We start from the raw sequence: 20,006 nt of genomic DNA on the forward strand, positions 1-20,006 counted from the left end.
AGCCAACATTTCTAACAAGTAACAACAACTAAAAAACATTGTTTGTCACAAGAGAAAGTCCACGATCTCATTGTCTCATGCCCCAGCCAATTAACACCGTATCATTGTCAACAACTTCGTATTACTATCAAAATGGTTGTCATACATGACCAAATCGAATTGAATTTGTAAGCAAAGAACTAATTAGTATTAACTATTAAGGTAAGAGTTGTTTGTTTTTCAGTCAAAGCCTTATAAATTAGTGGCCAAATGCTCAGATTGAGAAGGACTTGAATCCTCGGACCATAAATAAGATAATATGGCTAATTAAACTGTTTTCTTTCGTAATAAACAAATTAAAATTTCACCAACTCTAAAGTCATAGGTGAATGTCCATAACAAATGCATTTATATAGTCCAATACGAGACCAAAATGCAAAATTAAAATTACATTATTCTTTTGGCAAAGAGGATATTCTGAGAGAATATTTCTGAAAATTTTTTTATTTATTGAAATTTTTTTTTTTTTTTTTTTGTCAGATAGTTAAACACTACCTTGCTATATAGCTTTGGCTAAAATGGGATGGTAACTTTGCTCCATCATAGCCAATAGGCAACACAAAATCCAGTCTAAATATATATTGGTAAGGCTCTCGTGACTTTCTTATCTATTATTAAATGACTGATAAAAATATGATTATGACTAGCTCCTATTAAAAAATATATATGTATGATTATGACTTGGATGAGATATAATAATAGTTCTAAAAAGTAATAAATGACCTTATTATGGAAGTTTTGGCCAAAATATAGGGATGATGAGGGTCCACACTGTATTCTGAGGATGAAGCCGCAACCAATTCGAATTGACTAATCAAGATTAAATTTTGGATGCTATAAATATAATAGTCTTCATTAACTTGTTGTTTAATGCTCCATTTGCTTAGCAAGATGAAAATAAATTCCATTTGACACTAAGATAATCATAAAATGCCACAATTTCCATAATCTTTTTTTTGATACCAAACTTGCATGCTTCAAATTCTTTTCAACTTTGATCCACAAGACTCTGACTTCAAAGCTTATAATATATGTTGGGACTCAAACCCGTGTAATTTGGTATGACTTTTGCAACTTTCACAAGAAAACAAAAACCTTCTTGGTCTACAAAACCTAATTAATCATTAATGTGTGACACCAACTATTTTACAGGTAAGGTGAAGTATGTGAATATGTAACATATTTGTTTTTATATTATTTAGTAACAGATGAAATTAAGGGACTTAATTTTTTTTCTCCATAGATTATCACCAACTTTGTACACCTACATGGTACTTGCACCACAATTACTTCTCAAAACATTAAGGTTTACCCAAAAAAAATGCATTTTGTTTAGGATGATCAGTGTGCAATTTGGTATGACTTTTGTAACTTTCACATGATTCTAAACCAACACTAATAATAAACTGTATTATAGAAAAGGGTAAATTTAATTACCCAAAATCAAATTCTCTAATAATATGATAAACTATCACTTGTCACAAAAGTTTAAGTTGATAAAAAATGATAAATTTAATTACTTAACCATTTTTCTAACGCTCCCAAAACACAATTTTTTGATCAATTTGCTTCATAAATCATTAGAGGTGGATATATATTAACATAGTCTCCTATTCTTTTGCAACATATCAAAAGGGTATTTAATTCTTTCTTCTTTTTTCTCCTTAAATTATCACCAATTTGTACACACACATGTACACAACAATTACTTCTCAAAAAAAAAAAAAAAAAACATGATGGTTACCAAGGAAATGCATTTTTGTACAGAAAGATCCTCCTTCAAATGTAGCAATGTTTTTACTTGTTTGGCAGGGCCTTGTGATCCAAATATCCAATAAATGCTATACTCACACAAGATGGCTATTCAAGCTTCATATCTCAGAAGTGGACGATTCAAAAGATTGCTCAACTTGCATGTGTGAGTACTGTAGCCCTTTGATCTCATTACCCCACCATTGTCATGATTCATATCTATAAGATCTCGTGAAATGACGCACTGGGTATCTGGGGTCCTCTCTTTCTAATAACACACGTGTATTCACACTGTACGTATCTCATTGGTCATTTGTATATTGAGAGGGCCCTAGCTTGTTCTACAAATCGGTGCGTTAAATACTTGTATGATGCAACACGTCACAGCAAATTATTTCTTTTCTTTTTCTTCTTTATATATAAAAACAAATAGAAGAGGTGATCCTGTTTTCTTTTATTAGTCTAATGTTAAAGAAATCTTCATGAAGTTCGGTTGAAAATGACATTGTTGCTTAAGAATCAAGTTAGCTTTTAAATAAAGAGATTCGGATCACTCAGCATTTCTTTGTGTTTGTTTATAAAATGCTTCTTTTTTGGGAGGTAAAAAAGAAAGCATTTCTTTATGTATGCGCTAATTGATGCCTACTTATTTGTAATCTTGTTTGCCAATTGGATATTGGGTTACTATAGACACCCATTACGTCACCAACTAATGAAAACCAACAATTAAAAAAAAAAGGACAATTATTACCTCTTAAATTGATTTCATCATAATTTTAATTCATTCATCAAACAATATTGTGACAAGAATGATTATGTTAGCATAAATGGTATGTTAATTATTAGCGAAAGTAAATCATAATGCTTTAAAGCCCCCCATTAGATTCATAAATTGTTCATAAATATAAGGGAGAGAGATGTGGATACTTACATTGTCCCTAATCAATAAAAGTATCAAATATATAAAAAATATATATATAAAAATTTTGAGATTTAATTATTACCTGCAAAAAAAATATAGAAGTATCAAATAACTACACCAAAAACCTTGCTTAAAAAAAGTTGTATTAAGTGTCAGAATTTTCACTTTAACAAGGTTTGAAAGAGATGATTGATATGCAGTCTTAAAACAATGACAAAAAGCTCTTACAGAGAGATTCATGACAAATTGTGTTTAATATCATTACACTAATTATAGAAATTTTGTAATGGAGGTGATCTTGTAACCCAATATGATGTGAAGATTTTCCATTAACTGTTGTGATAATTTATGTCTTAGTTTTTGCTTGCAATAAAAGGAAAAATATTGACGCGCCTCCTAAACCGCGCGCTACAGTACTCTATCACATCTATCAACAAGCAACAGTCACAACCTCTAACAAGAATGAATTGGACCACGTCTGTGGTACCCTAATTGATGGTCCATTCATGTCAATCTTTTAGGGCATTAAATTGAAGCAGTAAATCATCAACCACCATTTTCAGTCTGGTACTTGATTGATTGATTCATGTTTGTGTATGTGTTGCTATGGAATCTGGACATCATCTGTAAATTGGTCAAGGAAATTGATTTTTTCAACTAGGTTGCCACTAAAATTTTACTATTAATGTTAATTCAGGTAGGTGCTGTGAAAATGTATAAAAGTAAGGATATGACACATGTCAGGATATAGATATATATCCAAAACTAAACACGAGTCTACATTCTAATGTGTCCAGTGCTTAGACACAATCCCAACCCAAAAAAAAAACCACCATAATTTTACTATAATTTTTACCTTTCTTAAATTATAAGCAAGCATTTAATGCAAGCAAGTGTTGTAATCAGTCACGGTGGGTACATATATATTTTCTCTTTTTTTTTTTATGGCCTATATATGGATAATTGGACATAAGAGTTCCACGTTGAACACTACATGCATGGACATATGTTGGACCAGATACCTTAACGTACAAGAAGGCTTCCATGCTTTCTGCAAGCAAAATTAGCATGGCCCAGCAATTTTTTTGCTTTTAACAACATGTCTCCCCTAACAATTAATTGTCACGAGCAAGCCATCACTCGTGTGGAAAAAGACCTGTACCATTGTTTTCGTTAAGTAGAAATGAAAAACAAAAACAAAAACAAAAAAGGGAGAAGAAGAAGAAGAAGACAACCTTCATAGTAAAATGAGTGCTCATAGGTTTTTTTGTGACCTAATTTTTATATGAACTGATAAGTTGTTTGATAATGAATTTGTTAAGAAAGCTTAATTTATCAAAAAAAAAAGTAATAGAGGGATACTGAATTTTTCACGATTGTTGAGATACTCTGTTGTGATTGATGTATAATAAAATGATGTTAATTAATAGTGGACCAATGAGAAAGTGATTCTATTCTAATTACATTAATCTATTACTTTAATAAGTTGTTAAAAAGGTTAAAAAATTATGACCTTAATTTATATAAAAGCATGGCGCTAGTTCTGTCACTTGTGACACATAATTAAGTACTTAAATTTGTTAAACACCAACATTAATGGTAGCAACCCAAAAGTGGTTTAGATATACCAATTATTTCAAGGAAACTGAGATATTGTAAGTGTAATTTTTTTTTTTTTAATATAAGATATTGTAAATGTAATTAGTGATCCATCTCTGAAATTAACATAGTTAATCACTAAATTTGTCAAATCAAGTGGTTTTCTTTCTATGTATTTTAGAGATGCCCATTTTTTGAATAAGTTCAAATACACGAATCCAATAATTTTGTTTTGCTATCCACATCATTTTTTTTTATTATATATAATGAATTTTGTGATCCACATCATAGGTGGGCCAAAGCCTACAAATCAATTAATTGAAAAGATCAACTCATTATTCACAAATACAAATCAATTAATTGAAAAGATCAACCCATTACCCACAAATTTGTATCGTTGATATGAACATAACAAAGCATTATTCCAACTACTCATGTACTTTTTCGGATCAGTAATTAACCATTAATTTGTGTACTCTAATACAGATTTTTACGTTCTTTTTCTCTCTTTTCTGTGGGCATATCTATTTAGTAGGTGACTGTTTACAAACGACTGGTCCAGTCAAGATTAAAGGGCTTGGATTGAATTTTAGTAATATAAAATAAGCTAGATTCTTTGTGAAATAGATTTGGGACCAATCATATAGGCCCTCTAATAATTTAGTGTCTATAAATTAGTAATATTCTCTATATGTTTTTTTTTTATAATAATTTTATTTGAGAAGTTAATTCAATATTAAGTTTTAAAAATAATACTCTGTCCCATGCTTTTAATAATTATTAATTTGTCAAATCATTATTATAAATTATTAGTGGGTAATTTTTTATTAGACAATGGTCATAGGTTTTGTTCAATTTACATAACTAAGCAAACATCTATAGCATTTTCACAAGAAGTTCCACTCATATTCACACTATTTTTTAATAAAATAAATGTTAACAGATGTTCTAAGGTTATTGATTTAGAAAATAATTTTACAAATTTTTTATAAGAAAAGAAAAAAGCAACTAATTTTTTTGACAAATGTTTATATTTTTCATAAAAGTGGTATCAAAATTTTCTTAAAATAGACTATTAACAAATTAGGCACGAACCTAGGTGGGGGCCCGAGCCCCCTTGGGTCCAAAATTTTTTCTTATAATTATTATATATTTCATTTTTGTAATTGGATTCCCTTTCCAAAACCTTAGGCCTCCCTTCTCTCCAATCAGCCTAACTCAAATAAAAACTATCCAATCCAAAAACTTAACAAAAACAATAAAAACATTACAAAAACAATAAAAACATTCACAACGGTAGCACAAAAAAAAAAAAAAAAAAAACTATTTTACCCCCAAAGAACCAAAAAATTATGTGTTATTGGAAAAGTTAAAGCTAAATTTTTTTTTTTTGCAACTATAGTAAACTGGTATAAATACCAATTGACTGTAACAAGTTATTAAAAATAAAATAATATTTTATTAAGATTATCTCTTTCTTCAATTAAAAAACTCAAATCCTCTTTTTTCATTTTTTTATTTTAATAAGTTTTTTATATTATTTTAAATGAAGTGATAAAAGAATAGAACATTTGATATTTGGTGTATTGTAAAGTAGGGTGGTAAAATAGATAAAGTAGTTTTTTCAGGTACTAAAAACTAAAATTTTTAGCACTACCACTGTAAATGCTCTAACTTCAACCAAAAAAAAAAAATCCTAACAAGCCTAGTATTAAAAAAACATTATTTTGTTTTTTATTTTGTCTTTTTTAGTAAATGGTTGCATCTTAATGTATTTAGAAATAATGATTTTATGTATTTAAAAATTTTTAATACTATATAGATACCTATTTTGAGTTTTTCTTTTTCTTTTATATTTCGCCCCCGCTAGCATAAAATTCAGGGTTTGTCCCTGTAACAAATGCTTTAAAAATACCCGTTAACCGGATGCAGCTTATTAACAAACTTGAACTTGTTCAATAAAAGAATGAACTAAGCTTAAACATGTCTAATTTGTTGATGAGTTGGACCTTAGCTATTATTCAAATTAAAACTACATGAACATATTAATCCTGAACTTCCAATATACTACTTGGTTTTGCTTGTTTATCCCACTATCTATAAAGAATCAAGAACTTTCATGCATCTCATCAAAATCCATTGTTCTCCTCCATTATGCTTAGTTCAGAAAAGAGAGGAAAAAATGAAAGAAACTGAAGAAAGAATAAGGAAAGGAAGAAATGATGTAAAAAATGGAATGATTTATCTTTCTTCATAGTCCATATTTTTATAGATCAATAATGGGAGATAAGAGAGCAAGGTTCGAATCATAAACATTATGCACCACAAAGTATGTCATTACCACTAGACTATCATTTGAATCTCATTTTTTAAATTGAGAAAAATGAAAAGAAAAAATAATTTTGGGAGTGGAATTCACAAGAGAAAGTTATTTTCCTGTACCTTAGCACTTTGATAGAAAATTTATTTCCTTTTTCTTCTATTTTTTTTTTTTTTTTTTTTTTTTTTTCCTTTCTCTTCCTCCCCTTTCTTTTTGCCAAAAATTATTGTTTTTGTTAAATCAATGTGATTATTTTAATGAAACTAAATAAAGATGTTTTTGGAGGGAAAAGAAGAAGAAGAAGAAGCTATATTGTTATTGGCATTGGTCTTTTCCTGGTGCTATCATCAAACTAATATTTATTGTGTTAAATACTTTTTATTTCCTATTCATCACAATCATTATAATAGAGGAATAATTCATTTAAAATCATTCACGGTTTTTAGATTATATGACATCTCAAATTTTTTTAAAGGAGGCTAGAAAGTGAGATTATTGATTCAACACACTAGTTAGGATGTCACGTGTATTTAATATTGATCTCAACCTTTTCTGTTGTATTCTTTGTGTTTAGTGTAAGAAATGCATAGTTGAGCTTATATGGCAAATAATAAGCCAAAAAATGGCTTACATAATTTCTTTTTATAAATATATATATATATATATATATATATATAAAAGATAAGTGATATCCCTTTGAAAATAAACAAGAATATAATGAAAAAAAGAAAATAATAAAAACAATCATCATGATAGCATCAAACTTGTTATAAGTCGAATCCACAATTCCCACACTTTTAGTGGGTTAAAATAATTTGAATTTAAGTGGTACTAATCATATCCATTCAGTATACAACACGTAACTCAGAACAACAACCACGTATCACTCTTGTGTCCCGTCCTCTCATATAAAGAGAGAGAGAGAGAGAGAGAGAGAGAGAGAGAGAGAGAGAGAGAGAGAGGGGGAGAGAGAATCCATTACAAGAGGGCATAGAGAAGCATGGTGAGGTCTTTGTCGGAAAGGTCTCACTAGCTCTCACTCACTCACTCAATTCATGCGCGTGGGGCCTACTCTCCCTCCCCTCCCGCTCCATGCTTAAATATCATCCTTCAGTACGATTAGAGGTTTGACGGCGATTTTTCTAACTTATCTCTTTTCTATTCCCTCTCTCTTTCTTATTCTCTTTCCCACTATTCTCTCTCTCTCTCAGTCTCTCTCTCTCTCTCTGTGACTGTGCAATGACGAGACAAAGCTTTCAAACCCTTCTAAAAGTTCAAAAACCACGCGTCCTTTCCATCTCGCAACGAACACTACCAATTCCAAAACCCTAGCTTCTCTCTTTCACACTCTCGCACTCTCTCGCTCTATCTCTCTCTTTCTGCTACAAATTTGAGCTGAATTTGCAACTGAGAATTCGAATTCCGAGTACGATTTGATGGAAGAAGGTGACAAATCCGATCCAGGAACCGAGTTCGCCAGCGACTCCAGCTGGCCACTCGGTCCTCACGACTCGGACAACGTGTATTTCTTCGCCAACAACAACCGCGGAGGCCGCCGAGGCGAGGACGACACGACGATTCTCAGCGAGTTCGGGTGGAATCTCCGGCCCGAAAGCGACGATCCGAACCGGATCGGCGGCCTCGATGACGACGCCTCCGATTTCACTAGAAGCTTCGTGTTTCCGGATCAAAACAAAGATACCACCACCGGCAGCGCTCTGCAGAGCTCCGACCCGGCAGTTCCGTCCGGTTCTGAAAGTAAAGCCGGCGAAGCAACAACGTCGAATAATCCTTCGGTTTCTTCGACCTCCAGCGAGGATCCGCCGGAGAAATCCACGGGCTCCGGCGGAAAACCGCCCGAGATACCGTGAGTCGGTTCTGCGAATACATTCTTTAATTTTCTCTATATAGATTTTTATATATTCAACATGTTCTCCGTGTGATTGGCTAAATCCGTAATTAACTCAATTTTTAGGGGCAAATGACAGGTCAATTATTTCAAACAATTGAGAAAAAAAAAAAAAAAAATCAAACTCCATGTCCGATTATGGAGATTTTTCCGTTTGGAATTTAGGTGCGGTGTGACTGTGAGAGAGTGCAATGTCTGTGTCCGTACGTGTTACGGTGTTAGATACCCATGCAAGTTGGGATGTGGGGGTAGTTTCGTAATTTCACTGAAGTGGAGGGGGCATTTCCTACAACAGCACCGCCGTTATTGCGGCGGGAATGGCGTGCCTAAATTTTTTTTTTTTTAATTCCATTTTGGGAATAATTTTGTGTACTGAGAAATATAATCACGTAAATATATATATATAGTACAATGAAAATTAATAGCGAGAATATAGCGTTTCAAAAAGAAGTAAAAACCTTATACTTTTTGAGCTTCTAGATGAGATTCTAATAAACTTTGCCTTTTATTTTCTTTTTTTTTTCTTTTTTTTTTTTAATGTTGTTCATTCATTCATTTGCTAAGAATATGAGTGCACTATCTATATAGCATTTGGATTTTGGCTTTTGGCTTTTGGCATCGTTTACGTAATCAAATTTGATAAGCTGCATGACATAATGCTATATATCTCTATACTATATTCTCCAGAAAGTGTTAGATTTTTTGTTTTCTTAAGTGGGTTTCTTCTTTTTATTATGCTAGCTCCATATATCAATCTCTCTATAAATGTGTGTGTGTGTTTTTTTTAAGATTCGTTTTTCACTACCAAATTATTATAAATGAAATGGGGTTGTTGCAACATAATCAGTATCAAGTTAAATTTTTTGAACCATTACTTCAGTTAATATATGTTGTTTGAACCAAAAGAAAATTACCCATATTTGTTTTTTTCCCAATATTGAGTTTCATTTGTTTTTTTCCCAATATTGAGTTTCATTTGTTTTTAGAGATTGACTTTTCACATTTTCTTTTTCTTCTTGTTTATAGATGCAGTTGGCCATCTTATAATGGATTGGGAAACTTCTATAGTTAGTTTTACATCTATTTGTGGGGCAAAGACTCCTAGAGTATAGCTCAATGTATACCCTAGCTAGTTATGCTGAACATCTGAAGCTTCATGTATATTCTCTTTTACCTTTACATTTTCTTAGTTTTCACTATTAATTAGCTACAAAACATTTGGATACATTTCACCACATGTTATAATATATATATTGGTCCCTATAGCTAATGAAATGGTATGGATTCATTTATATTTTTGTTTTAGGATATGCTGTTTTTGTTTGCTAATTGTGGCTAGATGAATTTTTTTTTTTTTTTTTTTTTTGGTAGGAACAAGGTCAGAAAGAAGGGACAAAAGCGAATCCGGCAGCCGCGTTTCGCATTTATGACAAAGAGTGAGGTTGATCATCTTGAAGATGGCTATAGATGGCGCAAATATGGACAGAAGGCTGTTAAAAACAGTCCATTTCCTAGGTCTGTATAGCTTCTCTCTCTTTACTTAACCAAAGAAATTAATTACCTTCCCATATTTGATTTAAACATGAAATAATTAAATGTTGTCATTTAAACCTTTTCCTTTTTCCATCATCATTTCTAACTTACTCTGTTTATTCCAGTTTAGTTAATTCATGTTAGTTTTTTGTATCCAGTAAAAGAATATAAGCTTACATAGTAAGACATGTTAATTTCCAGGTTATCACTTTCCAATTATGAAAAGCATCCAAGCATGCTCAAAATATATGTGAAGTCCCTAAAGTGAATAACACCCATTAGAAAAAAGTTGAATTGTATCTATTATATTATAATACTACTTTATAGCTTCTCAAGCTCTCTTTTGTATCCAAACCATCTATGTCACGCGTGCCAAGCCATTGAATAATATTATATCTCATAGCTTTTGAGCTCCCTTATCCTATCGCTTGGCTCATAATTGCGTATTAGGGAAATTACAAATTTGAATACATAATTTTTACAAATTGACCTGTTATCAATTATGACAAAAATTTACTTCAAATATCTAATTATTATGTTTTTGAAACTTGAAATAGTAGTCAATTATATTCATTGTCATGTCAATTTACAAGTGATTTGTCTATAAAATTGATAGTATGTAGTTTTAGCATTTTTCATTGTGTAATAAATGAGCATTACAAACAATCTGCCTAGTTATCATACATGCATGCCTTGTATTTCTTTTCTCACAACGTACAGACTGAAAATGTAAAATGCAACCTTTTTTTTTATTTGAAACCCCAATAAGAAGATGAAAATTTGATGTTATAAAAGGCAATCAAACTTTAAGCATAACAGTAGAAGTTTTCACTGTGGCAGGAGCTACTACCGCTGCACAAATAGCAAATGCACTGTAAAGAAAAGGGTGGAACGCTCATCAGACGATCCCACTATTGTAATAACTACCTATGAAGGCCAACATTGTCATCACACGATCGGATTCCCTCGTGGTGGAATCATTAGTCAAGAAGTCTTTGCTGGACAGTTGGCTCCTCCGATCTCACAATTTTATTATCCAACAGTTCATCATCAGTTACCTCAAGAAAATCCATTCTTTATAACACAGACTCGGCAAACACCGGGCGAAGCAGCTGGTGAATCCCGTGTAATGCCCCAAACAAATGCACAGCCTCCTACTGATGAAGGACTTCTGGGGGATATTGTGCCTCCTAACATGCGTAACAGATGATGAGGTAACACGGTTAATTCACTCTATTTCTCACAAGTAAATTCAATTTACAATGTTGTTACATATATCTTAACATAAGTGAATTTATTTTCCTTTTATCTCTAGTGCATATATGCGTTTGTTTCTTTGTGAGCAGCTGTCTGTGCATGTGTATATGTGTGAGAGAGAGACAGATAGGGAGAGAATTCAATGTAAAACCTGCATCTGTGAGAGCATTTTAGCACACTTACCCAAGTGGAGTACCATACTTATTTTAATGCATGTTAGTGCACAAAGCTGCATGAGTTTGAGCCAAGATAAACTTTTAAGTTCTAAGGGCGTCTACTTTTGTTTGTAGAAGTAGGACTGAAATGTTTATATGTTGGTTCTATAATGAATTAAATTGTTGAAGCTTTGAAAGAAAGGAGTGATAATTATTGCTTTGGTCCTACATTTGATTCATTGAATCAAGCCTACCTCAGATTTGCATTTCCAGGTCCTGTACGCACAACTTAAGGAGGTGCAATGATGTGCTAATTGGCTTTCATGAATCAATTCTAAAAGGTAGTTCAAAGAAATTGAGTATGTTGGTTAAAAGTTTTCAACGCATTATTCTTGGGAATCAAATCATACAATCAAATCATGGTTTATAGGATTTTACAAACTGTTAAATTAAGAGGTAATGATGGAAAAACATAATAAAAACTTACTCCATTTTTAAATATACAATGTTAAGAGTCTATAATATGGTTAAAATAGTCAGTTGTGCATATAACATTATGTCATAGCTATACATTTTAGGAGTGCAACCTAAAGATAGAGTCCTTATTCTTTCCATTGATATTTTGTGAATAGGAAAGTGTTATTTCCACTCTCTTTTTTGTTACTTCAACTACCCCTTATCTCATATTTTTGGGAGCACACATGTAAGATAAAGGATGGACTCCTAGTAATTTGAAAACTTTTAGTATAAACTTTTAGAAGGGTTTAGGTTGTTCTAGGTTTATGAGATTGTAAAATGTTATTTATACTGAGATTTTAATAGCCATTATCATACCTGTTGTTGTTGTAGACAATGCCATTATTCATTCAAGAAAGATGCATTGAAATAGTTCACTTGGATGTAGTCCTAGTCTTCCAGGCTTAGATTGTTTGGATAAGACTTAAGTACTGTATTTAGATGTTATTTCTTAGGTTCCTCTCTTAATATCTACCATGTGGATTTTTTCACATGGGATGGAAGTATATTTTTTTAGTTAAGTAGTCACATAACTGAATCTTAAAAATGAAACTTAAGGAACAGTATCTAAAGTATTATATCTAGGTTTTGTCCTAGATCGATTAATGTCATAAGTGATTTTACAACTTTTACTTTTGTCTTTTGAAAAAACTTTTGCTTCCGTGGACCGCAGTTGTTAAATTTTCAATTCATAACTACCCCCTTTGAACATGGTGTTCCCAACAAATATAACCCCACCAGCATGAAATATGAATAGCTTTTTGTTTGACCAGAAACCTAGCACTAGATTCCTTAGACCGATTTCATGAATTATTAGAGCAACAACTATGAGTGCTATAGTAATGGATATACTAATATGGTAGGACAACTAATGTCTTGCTTGTGATGACTACAGTGTACTAATTGTTTCCTTGTGGCCATGCACCATCGCCAACATCATGTAGTTCTCATTGGCTTTAAACTTATCCGTTACTATTAATCCAGATTTAGTGTTTGTGGACTATATCTTATCTTTGAATAATGTCCACTTTATTATGCTTGCTTATGATGTATCCAAACAGCTTTATACAAAAGGTTGTGGTTGAAACTTGAAATATAAATAGCTTTAGGGAAGGGCTTTCTAATGACTTCTAAAATGTTCTCCGATGACCCTTTCAAATAGTTATCGAAAAGATTTTAGTAGTCACTATTATGTTGCTTAAAGTGAGATAAAGCTTAGAAATTCATCCAAAACTGTGAAGATCTGTCATTAGGTTATTACTTACAAGTTATTTTCATTTCTTTTTTTTTTCTTATCCATCTAATCTTTCATATCGTTTAGGATGGGTTTGTATTGTCTTTGAAGAAAAGACAATATCATTTAGGATGGGTTTGTATTGTCTTTTCCATCTATTTTTTTCATAAATGAATTATGCTAGTACTATAAAATTGGGCACAATTTTGTGTTACAACTCGCCACATGGCGAGTTGTGATTGGCAAAGATGTGCCAGTGGGCCATGTAGAAACACACATTTGTCAATCACAATTCATCATATGACAAGTTGTGTCCAATTATGTGCTACTAGCATAATTCTCCATAAATCTTTCTTTGGCCATTTTGCATGAAATATGTAGTATGGAAGTGAATGGAATATGACCATTAGCCAAAGTAAATTATTATTTAGCGTAATCATTGCAGTAGTTAACAGTGGAATTATGAGAGTGATATACATGTCATTTACTTCAAAAACAAAAAAGGGAAATGCATATATCATCATGTATTTATATATGTCACACCAATAGAGGGGCCTAATAAACATGTTAATGAACAAGACTTTCACCAACATGTCATTCATAAAACGAAAGCATGATGAAATAAGGGAACACACGCGTGATGTGGATCCCAAACTGATAACCCTGTGTATGATGGTACAGTTGTATATTACTAATTAAACTGTTTATGATATCCCAAAAACTTTCTCAAATTCCTCTGTTGGATTGCTGATTAAACTTGGTCGATTGGACAGGACTTGCATGCGGTAGCTGGAATAGAGTGGAAACAATATTCATCTTATCATCAAGTATTAACAACTAAGGCAATATTAATTTCAAGCTGGTAGTGAGTCCTCTCAGGTTTCACCTCCAAACCTTTTTAAATGTCTGCATCTCTCACTATATTCATGGGCGTACGTATCAGGTTTTGAATCATAGACCCACTCTCACATCGAGCATGAGATATATTTCAGATAGTCATTTTGAAGAAGATGATGATGATGATCATCATCATATATATAATATATATATATATATATTTATATATATATGTATATAACTATTTGATATTTCCATCAAAGCTACTGTATAGGGTACCTTTTATCTATTTTTTTTCGTTAGATTGTCAGCTTCAATCCTTGAGTTAGCAATTGAAGTGAACCTTAAAACCCATCTTCATTCATATCCATAATTTTTGTTATAATATATATTTATATTTAGCCTGACTAGCTTTAAGGAAGAAAAAAAAAAGTGACTGCTTTCCTTCCTTTTAGTTTTAATATATATGTATAATATATGAATACTGTACGTTTGAGAAGAAATACATTTGAGTTGTACTGCTTTTTTAGTTGTTTGGTCATTCGATGGTCTTATCTTTTGCGAGTTCTTCATGGCTTGTACGTGACTCTGAAATAGAGAAAAGAAAAAGGCACTGTGAATTGGACCAGTAGTTGGCTCGGTTGCGTTAACTTCGATGTTGCTTCAGACTGAGTCAGCCGACAAATGCTTTTGTTTTTTACTCCCTACTTTTATCACCTTTATTTATATTTTCCACAGGGTTAAGTTACCAATTTACCATTTACCATGATGCTGGGGTAGCTTACACCGGAGCCTTTTTTTGTCTTTAGAATATCTTAAGTTCCTAAAATAAGCAAAGTGCAATTAGCATGTACTGTTCAGTTTTCACTTTTTAATTAGTACTACTTACAATGAACACTCTTTTAATGTTTTTCTATGGGGGAAAGGGATCCTCTTTCTCTCTCATGCGATGTCAAAGTAAAAGTGATATATATTTAACGAAAAAGGTCTTGTAGTCCGGTCATGTTATAAGTAAAATCATTGGCTAGCAATTTGATCTAAGTTGTACATAACTACATATCAATATAGTACTGTATTTTTCTCTTTTGCTTTTTCTTTCAAAGAAAATATTATTAAACAATAGGGTGAATGGCTCTCACAATCTATAAATCTCCTTCCCAATTCTTAATAAATTTATTTGGTTCAAGCTACATCAAATAGACACATTTATACTCTTATATATATATATATATATATATATATATATTTTTTTTTTTTTTTTTTTTTTGCTGTAAATAAAAATAATATGACAAAGATAAACTGTGCCTGGGCTAAAGAATCTGACAATGGTGTCAACAATATATGAAAGTTCAATATTTGGTATCTTTTTTTTGGTAACCACAGTTCTCTAGAACAGATAAATATGAAATTAAAAAATAAAAATAACAAGAGTCTTCTGATACATAATTAAGGTAAGAATACCGTTGGTTGATATAAACTATGCTTATGTCTATGTATAGTGTTATATATTTTGTTCATAATAGGTTCAAAGTTTGAACTATTATTAACAGGGATGGAACTGCCTTAGGGCCCATCCCCGCCCCCCCCCCCTCCCCCCTTCGAAAAAAAATCTTATAGTATATATATTTACACAAAAAAATTACATTAAGGTCTAAAATTTATATACTTGGCCCCCTTCCCCCAAAAAATTGACAAGATGACCCATAAATCTCAAAAATAGATAACAAGAAAAATCTTTAAATAAAAAAATAAAACACATATCCGGATAATAAGAAAAATCTTTGGACAAATCATAAATTTGGTCTAAGCAAAAACAATAACAACAAATCAATTACAAATCCTAGCAAAACAAATCACAAAAACCCAATAACTTTTACCTAATTTCTCCCTCTCATTTGAGAGCTCTATGCCTCTCTCAAATAACTCCACCTCATTGACACAGAGACAACTCTTATATTGTTGATTGCTCCATCCACACACCAATTAATCACCAACAACTTAGATCTGTTGGTGTCTTTAACTCAACCAATGGAAAAAATTTATCTATTTTTTGAATGGTAGAATTTTTTTTTTTTTTAATGTTTCATTAACTTTGGGACACACTTAGTATGCATGCATAAATGGTAATACATGTGTGAAACAACAAAAATCTATTATTTTGTGCCTTACATAAACTACCACCAAAGCATGTGTGAGATTAGTCTATTGGTAATAAATTTTGTGACTTAACTAAATTAATGTAATGACGGGAAAATCTTTATTATTTACTTAGTTAAAGACTCAAAGTTACTGTCCATTATCATGTGATTATTTAATAGATCTCTTTTAATTTTTTGTTTTACTATTTTTTCAAACTTGCAATTTTTGAAAGGAAATATTCTCAACCTTACCAAGACACAAATAATTGTCTTACCCTTTTTTACGCTGAATATTAATGCATGATATTATTAACCATTATTTTATCTATTTTATTAATATAATGCTTGACATAGATTTGAATTTTTAACTATAGTTTTTTGTATTTTTCTTTTAAGAATATTTTAACTATATATATAGCATTATGAAGTTATTAGTTATAGAATTATGTGAAAAGAGTACATAAATTTTTTTAAAAAATTTATAATGTCGATAGAATAAAAAATCAGACTAATCTTGGTCAGGCCTTAAAAATATTAGGACATACCAATTGACTTACAAAACTCTTGATTATAAATTGTCATTTGTGATTTTTTTTTTCAAAATAAAAAATACAAATAATTAAAAAACTAATGCTAATAATGCATTATTGTCAGCCTCTAGTATTGATATTTAAATTTTTAAAAATCTTTGAACAAAGAACTTCAACCCCCTTAAGTTTGAATCCTGATTCCATCCTTGATAAATTGCTTTTAATATTTGGTAGAAAAATGGTTCTTTTATCACACATGAGCCACCCACTTAGTCATAACTCCGTGTCATTTGATTGTGAATAGCAAATTGCGACCAAATATTTTGTGGCTAGCTAGCCTCCCAAGTTTCCTAGTAAAATACTTTTTCTTTGTTATTGACTTACTGCTACGTTGGGTTAAGACTTAAAAGCTTATTGCTCATGGTACGGTACAATTCCGTTGACTTGCTTTTCTATGCTCGATGTTTACTTATTGATCAGCGTTCCTCTAATTGCTATTTTCTTCTTTCTTGATCAAAGTAACATCATATCCCCATCATTTTCATTAATAAAGAAATGAAATTACAATATTTGAATATTGAACTACGTGATTTTGATATTCATGAATGGTACACTACAATGTTTGAATATTTCACTCACGACTTGGCCTGAGTCGCTAATGACTCATGAAATTCAACCTGTCAAAGACTCTTCAAATTTCAGCATATGCTTTTCACGTGGCCTATTTTGCGAGTTGGCACTCACGAGCTAGTCGTGAAATCCTCATTTTCATAGAATCTTCACTAAACTCTCACACATAACCCTTACATTAAATCTTACAAAAATACAGGGAAATGATTGAACATAATTATAATCAAATTTGACACAAAATTAAAGCCAACAAAAAACATAGTTGTAAATCACAATTTACTAAACTCTTGATTACAAATTGTCATTTGTGATTTTTTTTTTTCAAAATAAAAAATACAAATAATTAAAAAATTAATGGTAATAATGCGTTGTTGTCAACCTTTAGAGCATATTTGGTAAACTGTAATAGGCGCTGTAATATAATAGTTATTCCTATGGTTTAGTTATTCTTTAATTTGGTTATTTTTTTATTACAAGAAATAATCATTCCTTATGAATAACTATTCTTCAAAATGAGGAATAATTATTTCTCTTTAAAAGGTTGTATTAACTATTCCTTAGTAAGTACAATAATTTCAAATTTTAATATATTTCCAAATAAACAAACTTTCCATATACATCTAACAATTATAAAAATAAAAAATTATAAAAAATAACACATATCTCTCTTAAATTTAAAAATAACAATTTTTAAGGAAATATAATTGTATGAGTAAGAAATTTCCTAAAATAATTGTTAAGTTTCATTCTAATATTATAACTCACAACCAAACTAATGAATATATTTAGTTATTACATTACAACACATTTTATTCCTAGTAATAAAGATTACAATTCCTATTGTAATCCCCATTCAATGTACTAAACATACCCTTAGTATTGATATTTCAATTTTTTTTAAATCTTTGAACAAAGAATTTCGACCCCCCTAAGTTTGAATCCTAGTTCCGTCCTTGATTATTAATAACATCAATTTATACAATGCCTATCCAAGTCTTATAAGATTTGGATGCTTCTATCTTTTAAAAAAGGATAAACCCATTGAATATTGTATTTGATATGAGGGTTTCTCCTCTAACAAATGTCACACCATTTTCATTTTCTATTCATAACTTTTATAGATGTATTCTTGCTGTGTAAACAAATGGCCTTGTCTAGATTGATTCTTCATATTGTAACCCTTTTACCGAATGTTCATAGCATTCTTGTCTACCATAGACAAATCAATAATGGATCAAGCATAATGACATAAAATTCTTCACAATATTTTTCATAACTATTGAGATGATATACTATGATTTGCACATAATAAAAAATTGTATGTTGTGAGTGCATGTAAAAGTTGCTGTATATTGCTTTAATCACTAGCTAACAATGCTCTTATGCTTAAGCACTAATTAAGCACCTTCAATCACCTCTCGTATGAATAATGTTTTACAGTATTTTAGGGAAAGTAAAGGTAAAAGAAAATTACATTCATTAATTTGAGAGAGAGAGAGAGAGAGAGAGAGGTAACCAATTTAAGAAACTTGTGCCCCAAGTCGAAACCATGTTTTAATTAGCTTACCAAACTCACAAATATTTGAAAGAGAAGAGTAAAACATGGGCAAATCATTGGAATACGGAGTCAAAAGATTGTGGGAGTAAACTTTCCAACAGTATTTTTATGAGTAAAGTTTTCTATTATTTCCATCAAGGCCTCAAATGTAAAAATATTTAAATTTAGAAGTGAATTATAAGAGGGGCTATTTAGAAGAAAATAAAAGGAAAACAGGAAAGGAAGAGAGGAAAAGAAGACACTAACAAAGAAATTTCATTTTATATAATTGTATAAATTTCATTAGAACTGTGTGCAGAGTAAAACACTAGGGTAGTTGCCAGTTGGGATTACAGTCTAGTGCTACGTAAACATTATGTTATGGTCTTTTTCTGATGGTGTGCTAAGATTGGACACGAAGAAGATATATTTACTAAGTTCTACAGACTACACGTTTAGCTAGCTACAAAAAACTGAAGAAAGTTAAGCCAAAAAACGATTCACGGGTAAGAATATATACCTACCATGCTAGGCTATGACATGATGACCTAGTAATCCTCTTAAGAATGTGGGTGTGAGAGCAATTGTATGCTCTGGTACCTCCACATGATCGTTGTTTTTGACTAATTTTCATGGATAATCTCAAAAGAACATAAACCTCTAAATGTGAAGCACTCATGGGGAATCAAAGCCATCATTTAGTCGGTGACTGAAATTCATTATATGCATGGTTCAGGCTATCACAAAGGTTTTCCTCGAGTACATTATTGATGAATCATGACATGCCAAAACCATTAGTTCCTCTGTTTTTTCTATCTTTCCTCTTTCTTTTTTATGAGTTTATGAGTCTTAATTACGACCTTCTTTGTGATTTACTTCATATCTGTGTTTTGTCAACCGAAACAATGTACATATCTTTAGGATGAGTTAAAAACATACGGCCAGGGCAGCCACCTGATTAATCCTGATGTGCCATCTCCTATAAGAAAAGTAATACCCTTTATCCAACATTATCAGCAACCATCAAATCGTACATTTAACATTTGGAAAAGTATACGTTATTCGTATTTCGTACGTACCACCCGTAAATGTTTATAT

General features: G+C 31.2%; 1 protein-coding gene across 1 annotated transcript; it reads left to right on the forward strand.

Annotated features, from left to right (window-relative positions):
- The first annotated feature begins 7,603 nt into the window (after positions 1-7,603).
- Positions 7,604-14,602, forward strand: LOC126718965 (probable WRKY transcription factor 57). Its single transcript, XM_050421395.1, has 4 exons — positions 7,604-8,499; positions 9,913-10,056; positions 10,915-11,288; positions 14,010-14,602. The coding sequence occupies exons 1-3, from the start codon at positions 8,069-8,071 to the stop codon at positions 11,282-11,284; spliced, it is 945 nt and encodes a 314-aa protein (XP_050277352.1). The 5' UTR covers positions 7,604-8,068; the 3' UTR covers positions 11,285-11,288; positions 14,010-14,602.
- The last annotated feature ends 5,404 nt before the right edge of the window (positions 14,603-20,006 follow it).

Source organism: Quercus robur, chromosome 3 (genome assembly GCF_932294415.1).
Source record: "Quercus robur chromosome 3, dhQueRobu3.1, whole genome shotgun sequence".
Classification (NCBI taxonomy): domain Eukaryota; kingdom Viridiplantae; phylum Streptophyta; class Magnoliopsida; order Fagales; family Fagaceae; genus Quercus; species Quercus robur.

What these genes read in the sequence shown, in the direction of transcription:
- LOC126718965 (XM_050421395.1), top strand. Translation starts at nt 8,069, where the DNA reads ATGGAAGAAGGTGACAAATCCGATCCAGGAACCGAGTTCGCCAGCGAC. An exon ending in GGAAAACCGCCCGAGATACC is followed by an intron (nt 8,500 to 9,912) that starts GTGAGTCGGTTC and finishes TTTTTTTGGTAG; the next exon opens with GAACAAGGTCAGAAAGAAGG. An exon ending in AAAAACAGTCCATTTCCTAG is followed by an intron (nt 10,057 to 10,914) that starts GTCTGTATAGCT and finishes TCACTGTGGCAG; the next exon opens with GAGCTACTACCGCTGCACAA.